The sequence below is a fragment of the Nanorana parkeri genome, unplaced genomic scaffold (assembly GCF_000935625.1).
Source record: "Nanorana parkeri isolate BGI_ZX_2015 unplaced genomic scaffold, ASM93562v1 scaffold711, whole genome shotgun sequence".
NCBI lineage: Eukaryota > Metazoa > Chordata > Amphibia > Anura > Dicroglossidae > Nanorana > Nanorana parkeri.
Window position 1 is genome coordinate 471,773 of NW_017306979.1, and position 10,631 is coordinate 482,403.

At 40.9% G+C, this 10,631-nt stretch overlaps 1 protein-coding gene across 1 annotated transcript in view; it reads right to left on the reverse strand.

The window, feature by feature from the left end:
* Positions 1–8,587: 8,587 nt before the first annotated feature.
* POLR3H (RNA polymerase III subunit H) overlaps positions 8,588–10,631 on the reverse strand; it is a 42,244-nt gene continuing 40,200 nt past the window's right edge. The window contains exons 5-6 of the mRNA XM_018563913.1: positions 10,182–10,245; positions 8,588–8,771 (exon numbers count right to left, since the gene is read on the reverse strand). Coding sequence (XP_018419415.1) covers positions 8,588–8,771; positions 10,182–10,245 — 248 coding nt within the window. The remainder of the gene's footprint in view (positions 8,772–10,181; positions 10,246–10,631) is intronic.

Here is a 10,631-nt window from a genome sequence, read left to right on the forward strand (position 1 = left end):
ACCTAGCAGTTAAACAAAGAAATGATTTACATGATTTATTGTGGTTGCTAAATTCTTGTTACAAATTGGCAATAGAGCAATGTCTACCCAGATTTGCAGATGAAGTGTACTTACATTGTTTACTTACATTACTGAGATTCAGTGGTAGACGCAGGAAAGAAAGGATCAAGGTATGAGGTAAATACATCAAAAAAGCATACTAAGGCATGCAAATCAGCAACAAAATAAATATGCACTATAAAAGGCTTTTTCACATGGTACCAAAAACTGAATTTATTTTAGAACTCCTTTATAATATACATGTTACACAAAACTACAGATAAAAAAAAAATTATTCAGAATTATGGAACAATTTTACAAAGTGTTGATAGGAAATGAACACCACTGCTTATATAATCATTGCAAAGTACTTCATGATTTAATAGTAAAAATGTACAAATTCCGAGCCAAACAATTGAAAATGGAAAGGTGGGAATGTTGATATCCTATGTGGAAACAAAAAGGGATATATGATGTGGATATATACTACAGCAAAGCTCACTCATGAAACAAAGATTTTACCTTTACTTTGTTGTCATTTTTATTTGTTCTTCCATAGATCTATATATTTAAAATAGGTTTGTACTTGATACCTGTGAACTCACCTTGTTGCATCAATGTTTGCCATTTTTGCTAATTTGCATCTTAACTGCTGTTGCTCTGGGAGTGAAAGAGGTTGGGACTTTCACTCCTCAGCCACACCCACCGAGACTGGAAGAGGTGGTGAGAGACCATTAAATTGCAGTAACATAGCATGCATTGTTATGCCATTTATTCACACTAAAGCAAGGCACCTGCATTGTAGCACGCTGCAACACACATCAAAGCACCCTAGCACACTACCATGTGCTGGAATAAACAAAAAAATAGTGTTGGGATACATTGGCAGACAATTAAATTTGAATGAACTGCCTTAACGCAATAAACGTTATTGCGCAACATTATGGGCGTTAATGCACCGCAAAAATGTAAATGGATCCTGAAGGTATACTGCTCATACTCCTGGTACCTATTACTTGTATTTTATGCTTTCATTTATTATTGTTTTTGTATTAAAGTTTTTATTGAAATACAAAAGATTGTTCAGCATTTAGAAAAGCATATACAAATACAATACATGTATAATAACATGCAAGCTCATACTTTCAGCTCAAGTGTGTATTATATGCTTTTATTATAAAAAGCTAATTATGTGCTCGATAAAAGCTGGAAACTTACAGTTCAGTATTTAAAATGACCTTACAGGAGGTTTATAGGTGCGGAGTTTATACACCCATTTCTATAGGTTTTACTGTGCACGCTAGGATCTTTCTTTGTTAGGTTTACAGATCTTACTGCTCAAGTGTTTAGTTCACTGGCTGGCATTTACTTGAAAGTTGTCTTCTCACTACTGATATTTGATTGTTTGATAATTTTATTTCCACCTCATCCTACAAGGAAAAAAAACCCCCTAAAAACAGCCATATCTTTAAGGGCCTATTGTGTATTTTCACACTTGAGATGAAAGAACTACAAATTAATGTTGATTGTTCTATGCCATATTTAACACCAGATCTTAACAGCTTATATTGCCTTATCCTTTTCAGGTTTTCCTCAGCGTCTTAGCTGGCAAACACTTTCTTTGCCCATTGTGGGATGCCATTGTGTTCTCAGGCTTCTGGAGGGTCAAGGACTTTAGTTATCCAGTAAGTGCCACTTCTCATTTGTTCAGTTGTTGGTCCACCAGGAAAGAAGGCCCAGGCCTGGTTCACTTATGGAACCCTAAAGATAACAAAAACAATTAACCATTTTCTTTAAAATTAAAGACAAGAAGAAAAAGAAATAAATTAAATGTATCTGCATACACATTACAATTATACATTTGTTCTAAAAAGCAGGATGTGCACCCGTGAACCAGGTAAGTTTCTATATTTAGACAATATTTACACCACTCCTTTAATGTGCCACACATTTTTTTCATACAGAGGATTTTGGTTTTATGACATGATCGCTTTTCAAGAAGACCGTGTGCAATTCAAATTTCAAAATCAAGTTTTTATCTTAACAACTATTTCTGACTGAAGTTAATGGTAGCAGATATAAATTTACCTTGCTTACACGCTGTAGGTGTGAATGATGGGTCCTGCAATATTTAAAATAGCTAAAATATATTTGAATGCATCATATTTATTTAAAATTGCAAAAAAAAACAAACACACACCACATGTTTTTAAGGTTACATTACTTTTCAGTTTCCAAACTATTTCAGCAATGGTTTAAATTGGGAACCACAGGGTAGCATTCAATGAATGAATGCCAGATGCCCCACTAAAATACTTAGTGGCATGGAGTAACTACGTTCACTTCTTTTAATTATCTCTTTATAGAGCCATTAGGAAATACAATCTGTCAATGAAGGGATGTCAGTAAGGTTCAGGTAGGGAGACAGAATCAAACTAATGTTCTTTGCTGATGATGTCCGGCTTTTAAATTAGATTGCCTAAATTAACTCTTTTAAACCTCATTTAGGATTCTCATCCAACTCGTACATCAGAAGCACTCAAGGTAAACATATCAGCCTCTGACCTTTTGTCCGTCATACCTAAATGTTTCTAGCAAACTGACTTGCTATAATAACCATGAATAAAAAGGAGCCAGGGACAGGCATACCTTATTTAACCCCTTCATGACTGAGGCCTTTTTTTCATTTTTTGCACCCATGTTATATTCCACATTTTGGGCCTGAAAATGACTTAAAACCCCAAAACATTATATATTTTTCTGAATGCCAAGACCCTATACAATATAATGGTGGTAGTTGCAAATTTTTATGTTGCGCAATATTAGCGCAACTCCTTATTAAACCCCAAAATTTAGTGACAAATTTAATTAAATGCCCCAAAACACAACAAAATACCCATTTTTTAAATGAAATATAAAAGATGAGGTTACAACGAGTAAAACGATACCCAACATGCCCACTTTACAAATTGCGTGCGTCCGTGAAATGGCGAAAAACTGCAGTACCCCAAAAAGTCCACAGAAGACTCTTTAAAAGCCCCCACAGGTCATCAATTTAGAGATACCCCAAAATACTGGCCCTATAATTATTGCTCTCACTCCGGCGTGCGCGGCGATACCCAACATGTGTAGCGCGTTCGTCGTTTTCATATGTAGGCGCACCCGACGCGTGTTTACGTGGCGACGCGCATGCTCGCGGGGGCGGGGGCCTTTTACATTTTTTTTAATTATTATTATTATATTTATTTCATTTTAAAAACTTGTTTTTTTTTTTTTTTACTTTTACTTTGACTGCTATCACATGGCCCCCCCATGTGATAGCAGATGGTGGTGACAGGAACTCTTTAAGGTGATGCTGGGGGTCCAAAAGACCCCCAGTGTCACCTTTACACTAGAAGGCCCTTAGGAGGGAAGCACGGAGGGGGTGTCTGGCGGGGGGGGCGGCCCCTTCTTCGGGACACAGAAGCGATCTGGCGACAGGTAAGTCACCAGAATCGCTTCTGTTGTAAAGCCGACAGTCGGCTTTACAAGTTTAAACAGAGTCCCGGCGGCAAAAGTCGCCGGGAGTCTGTTTAAACAGCCCAGATGCTGGCGTCGTCAGTCACGAAGGGGTTAAGGAAATTACCCATCTATACTACACACTCTTCATAAAGCGTTTGAAATAGAGTCCTCATTTATAATATATTGGTGTGGCAGAATATATTCTGCAAAATGAATCTACTAACAAAAGAATGTATCCAACAGCATTAAGTGGACACATTAAAGAAAAGCCATTGTATGGAGAGATGAGTCAGTAGTTTAATATTCAAAGCACCGAACAGCCTTACATAGTTACATTAGTATTTGAGGTTGAATAAAGACACATGTCCATCAAGTCCAACCTATTAGGATCTCATTCTAGGAGTACCTGTACCCCTGTATATTGCAGTCCCTTAACCAGTTGACATCCGCGGTGTTAAACCCCCTTCCCATCCAGGCCATTTTTCAGTATTCAGCGCTGCGGCACTTTGACTGACATTTATTCCGTCATGCAACGCTGTACTGAAATGAATTTTATACCCTTTTTTGGGGACAGAACGGTCTTTTCTGCCCATGCACGCCTGCTAGGGGGCGCGCGCGAGCAGAAGAAAAATGCAGTCTGGAGACGGCAACCCGCCAATGCTGCAGTGCCGTCCGTCCGTTTTTTTACAACGGGAGGACGGCAAGTGGTTAAGAAATCGTCCAAACGTTCCACATTATTTGCTGAAATCACAGCCTGTGGCAGTGAGTTCCAGACCCTAACTGATCTTACTGTGAAGAACCCGCTTCGCCCCTAGTGCTGGAATTTTTTTTCCACCAATTTTAGGTGGTGGCCTCTAGTTTTTGTAATGGAGTTAATTTTAAACAGTTTATCGCCAATGTTGCTACCACCCTTGAACATTTTGTACATGGAGACCGGTATTTTTAACATTAGCGGTCATCAGCGGCTTGTGAGCCGCTGATGACAGCTATTAATTTAAAGGGGACAGTCTGCTGAACAGTTCTACTATAAGCTGATGGTCGCTAAAGCGACCATCAGCTTATAGTAGAACTGTAAATGCCAGGTCCGTACGACGTACTGAGCTGGCCAGCTGGAAGCACTTTTGTAGCTCCGTACGACGTACGTCCTTGGCAGCGAAAGGGTTAAAGCCTTTATTGGACTTTATCCATTATGTTGGAGTTAGATGAGGCTTTCCCTTTCATCTCCTAGTCCGTACAGGTGACCGATCTTTTGCATTATACACTCCGGAGCAACACTGAGCTTTTCTAGTTTTTGGAGGTGAATGCAATAGCAATTCCCAATTGGATGCATGTCTTTGAGGACACTTCTCCTTTATCCTTCTCTGCCTCCCAACCCACAGAGGACGACAGCAGAGATTCAGACCCTTGTCCCCTCCAGAACGCGTTTCCCCTGGATCAGCTTGCGAAGATTAAATTGTTCTTCCGCAATATAGTCTTTCAAATGGTGAGGTGCTCCTTCCTGCAGGCTTGGATTGGGCTCCCTGGCTCTTTGACCCAATGTTGGGGTGCTGTATATTCCTTCCCACAGGAGCTGTGAATTGGATCTCCAGTGACTTTTCTGTCTTTGAACTGTTGCTTACCCTTTATAATCCTTGCTGGATCTGGTCATTGTAGTAGGCTTCTAGCTTGCGGTTGCTTCACGGTGCGTCACCTCTATAGGGCTTACTCCTGTGATGTCTCCATTATGGGCGATACATACTGTGGATTGTTTGTTTTCGCTTTTCATGCTCTGATGTTTGGTTATTGTCTTGCAATGTGGGATAATCAAAGCCACAATGCTCTTTATTTTTGCCCATGGCCCTGATTTTTTAACTCTGTAATCTCCAGTCTCCTGCTCCCTACCTACGTTTAATATTTCGGTCTTCTTCTAGGAGTTGAGTGGTTTCATATTTAGATTTTATTCATTAACCTGGTGGTTGCAACTCCCCTATGTCGTTTCATTTTTTCCGCCCCAGATAGGTTTTACTCCCACTCAGGTAGGGGCAGTGTGGTAAACTAATTTTGGTTCTTGCTTTATATTTTTGCAAGTTTTTCTTTTTAGTAGGGGGAACTAGTCCTCTTTCTCAGTGAGTTACCAGCTTAAAAAGGTGACCTGTCCTTAATATGTCGCTATTGAAGTTGACCTCACAACGACCCCAAAAAAAACACTCTAGTCTACTGCATGACTATGCTAAGCTGCGTTGCCAGGTGGTCTTCCTACAAGAAACTCACTTTAAAAAAGGAGAAAAAACCTAGTTTGACGGATACTTTTTTTTTGCGTACTATTCTGCATCTCCAGTTGCTAGGGCGAGGGGTTCTGTATTCTGATTTCCAGCTCGGTCCCTTGGAAATTCATCTCCCATTTGTCAGATGACAATGGCCGCTCACTTGTGGTTAAGGTTATGATGGAAGACACCTTAGTGACGTTTAACGTTTATCGTCCGAATTCAGATCAGCTCACCATTCTTCAACACCTCATTCAGTTGATTTTAATACATGCAGAGGGTTTTTATGGGTGGAGTTTTGCATATGATCCTCCTGTTGACCTCTCAAGGGAATCTGCCCACCTCTTTTACCTTAATCATTGGAAAGCTGAACTCCATCTTGCCATTCGGTTGATGTTTGGCGCTATCGTCACTCAACGGAAAATTACTACACCTTTTATTCTCCCTCCCACCAAACTTATTCTCTAATTGATTACGATTTTTCTCCAGCATAAGGACCTCCCCAACGTCATCTCTGTGTCCATTGATCAGATTCTTCCTTCGGATCATGCCCCTATTCATCTTTTCTAAGTCTCCTCTGTAGGGGACGTGGGATTGCTTCCTGGCGTCTAAATGAGGCTCTGCTTCAAGATCCGGACACTTTACGAGAGGTCTCCAATGAGCTACCATGCTTCTTCCAGATGAATGCTACTGCTGGTGTTTCTCCATCTGTGGTGTGGGAGGCTCATAAATGTACAGTGAGGGGGTTATTAAACATGGCTCCCGCCTCAAGCATCAATGCCTTACCCAATATCACACCCTGCTTGCTCGAATTCAGACTTTGGAGGTTGTGCATAAGTAATCTTCGGCTTTATCAGCTTTCTTGGAACTTCAGGAATTGCGGAAGCGTTTGAACTTTCTTATTTAGCCGTACTTCCACCAAACTGCTGCGGGTTTGACAGGCTTTCTTTGAATATTCTAACAAACCAAGCAGAATGCTCACTAAAGCGTTGAGAGGTCCTCGATCTAAGACGCACAAGAATTATGTTTTTATGGAGCCCTTTATAAATATGTCTCCTGCCAATTTGGCCTCTCTTCCCTCCAAACAACTTCTAATTGACCAGTTCTTACAATCTTCTGGGCTCCCTAAATTTCCTTCAGAAGTGGCGTCTTCCCTGGAACATACACTTACGGAGGGTGAACTTTTTGCAGCTCTCTCTTTGGCTCAAACAGGGAAATCTCCTGGGCAGGATGGCCTTACCCTTACCTACTAGAAGCCCTTCAAAGAGGTCTTGACGCCTTGGTTTCTCAAAACGCACAATTTGATTACGGAGGGGCAAGCCTTACCGTTGGATGCTCTTTGAGCTCACATCTCCGTCATCCCCCAAGCCGGACTAGGATTTGACAAATTGTGCAAATTATCGGCCAATTACCTTTTTGAATGTGGATCTGAAATTATTTTCCAAAATACTGACTAACCGGTTGCTACCCCACATCCCTAACAGTTCTTCCTGACCAGTTGGCCGTCATCCCTGGCAGGGAAGCCCGCAACACCACTACCAGAGCGGGCTCTGTAGTCTTTAAGAGATTTGGGGATAAGTCTAACGTCGGATGTGTCACAGCTCCCCCCCTCTGCCGAAAATTTGGCTGGAGCTTCAACACTGGCGAACCTTCACTCTGACCTGGTTTACTAGATGAGTGCTTTGAAGATGACCACTCTTCCTCAGGTGCTGTATCTCTTTTAGACTTTGCCGATAGTCAAACTTTTACGCCGGTTTCCCTTGCTGGACTGCCATGGCTTTCTTCTGCACATTCTAGGAATTTGTTATCCCACCCAACCATAGGTCCGACCCTTGAGGTGGTAAAGAAGACACTTCCATTGCAACGGATCTCCCCTTTTCCTGCAACTCCCCTTTTCCATCCCCTTCGACGCCGATATTGGGGGACTGCGACTTTCCTGCGGGCTTGGACAACAAAAACCTCCGTCTCTTACCTTCTAGGAAATTCAGGTTGTCTCACTTTTTGACCCTGGATGGATGACCCTACCTGCAATTCAGTCGATTGTCGACCCTACCCTGGACTTTTAGTCGTCCTTCCAGCTTAGACCTCTTTGAAGGCTGTCCCGTGTAGTGCTGCCCTGTCCAGATTCCTTACCTCCTTTGAGTAGCTGTCAAGCAGACTTTCTGGTTTTAGATTAGTTATCTCTGCTTCACAAACTACTTATTACGCTTTCGGAGAACTTTATCCCCCTTACCTATGTAAATGGAAAGAAGACTTCTGTATTCTTTTAACTTCCGAAACCAGAAATCTAGGGCCATTACAGTAGCCCACTGTTTTTCCATCGCAAGCACTGTGCAGGAACAACACTTTGAATTCCTCAGTAGATGTTACAGAATTCCAGTCCTTCTCCACAAGATTGATCCCTCTGTTTCCCATCTTTGTTGGAGGGGTCTTACCCACCCGGGTACATTTCTGCACATTTTTTGGAGCTGCCCACTTTTGCGTCCCTTTTGGGAAGATGTGCGATAGTTGCTTCGTCAAGTCACCGGGGGTCGATTTGGGTCAAAATCCTTTGGAGATACTTTATATCTTTTCAAGGGTACCTTATTAATATTAGCACTCCATGACCAACCACATGCTATCTGTAGCCCACTCCTGTATCTCACTCCTTTGGAAACAGACCTCCCTTCCCATCCATGTCTCTGTGGCTTGGGAGGATTGTTGAACTCTGGCATATGGAAGAATTGATGGCTACCCTGTTCAAACAGAGAAAAGAAGAAGTTACGAAATAACTGGAACACCTGGACAGATTTTTATTTCTTTGACTAGTATTCCAGTTTGCGGTCCCCAAGACTCCGAAACTCTGGAGGTGTAGGGCTACCCATTGGATATTTGTCTCCTTTGGTTCTCTTCTTGGGTAAGACCACCAGGTTTTCTGTTATCTTCTGATGCGACGGTCTGACGATGGTTTCACCCCTTCCCCACCCAGCTCCTTCCTCTTTATATTCACTTTACGTAATACGTAAACACTTAACTATACGTAACGGATTTCCAGGTTTTCTGCAAAATTTCCCCAGTGACACTTTTACGAAATGTGTACAGTCCAAGATATTTACCACCAAACATAATCAACAAAGTCATCTGTCTAAAAGCATATCACAAAAGTATGATTTTCTGCAGTGGAATGGAAAAGTTCAAAGAATGTTTGCGTTTTAAATTTAAAGCACCACCCTCGGCTGCTGTTAATTTACTTATGCAGCGGAATGCACCCAGCATTGCATGGGTTAAGTGCTCGCCTGGCTAGAGGAGAAAGAGGAATAAAGGTATTTGTAATTATTCCTCTATCTCCCAGCAGGAGGTGCACTCCTACACTAAGTAAATTGCTATTGTAAAAGATAAAATCAAGTGTCTACAGACAGAAAATAGCATAATGTTCACAAGTTTGGGATAATTAAAACTACCAAAGATATTGTGCACATTTACATTTACAAGTGTTTGACACTCATGCAGTAAATGCAACTGTCATCTAGAGCATTAAAAATCATTTCACCATGTTTTTTTTTTTTTAAATGAATGCATTTAACATTTTACCCATTGGATATTTGTCTCCTTTGGTTCTCTTCTTGGGTAAGACCACCAGGTTTTCTATTATCTTCTGATGCGACGGTCTGGCGATGGTTTCACCCCTTCCCCACCCAGCTCCTTCCTCTTTACATTCACATTTGTGTTTCATTGGGCTGCTATCGAGTACTTTTATACGAAAGCTTTGTACTAGGGTCACAAGCCTGACTGAATCAGAGCTACAGCATAGAGCTGGACAGTGGCTCCCATTGGTTTGAGCATTAAACTCTGCCAACACTTAATTCAGACATTAGGACAAGGTGCAATTTTAAAACATCACTGGGAAAATCAAGTATAATCCCAGCAATGTTTTATAAGGCACCTGGCACTTAAGTGGCTAACATTAGAGTAAATGCCTTTTCACGTTTAAATTAAATTTATAGCACATTATATATAGACTTAAAGGCAACATTCCCTATAAATAAACAAAACAATCCTAAATGAATTCTAGATTAAACACACTAGTCAGGTGTCAATATACACCCTAGTCCAGCCCTTCTCCAAGCACTATTGCTGCTCCACATCAGCCTCCTGATTAGGTCACTCTGATTTTTAGGGTGAAATCTCATGAATAATTTACATAGTGAAAGATGATAGACAGGGTAGAACTAAAGATGGGCTTGTTTCAAATGCTGAATGACAGGACCTGCAGGTGAATCAGCTAAACGGCACAGCCTCTCACCTATAATCCCAACCATACACAACTTAACACTGCACTAGAGTTACCTTTAAACAACAGGAAACATTACAGAGACATTATCCACTCATACATTTATACAGATTTTATGTAAAGGATACAATTTAGCTGGCTGCTGCAAGGACTCTGGAGGAATAATGATATCATCAAAAAATCCCAGAGACACTACAAAGGAGAAAAGAGAGAGTTGTTATCCTGTCTGCTCTGGAATATCTCACAGATAAAATATTGCAAGTTATTACACACATTATTTCACGCCAAGAAAAGATGGGACAGGATGTTTACAATAAGTTGGCAGTTACATAAAATAGTAGGCTTACTTAGAATAGAAGTGTTATGCTGTAGAATATGCCAACAGCAACACAGGCATCTTAGGTTATATATTGTAATATAGAATACACCCGCTTGCTTACTACTCAAGTATGTCTATTAAAATACTAAAAACACATTTCTACAAAGAACATATTTTTAATTAGGGCTGAAACAAGTAATCGATCTTGTGGACTGTTCATTATTGATTAGTTGAACTGCCTTTAGTCCCCTCCGATGTC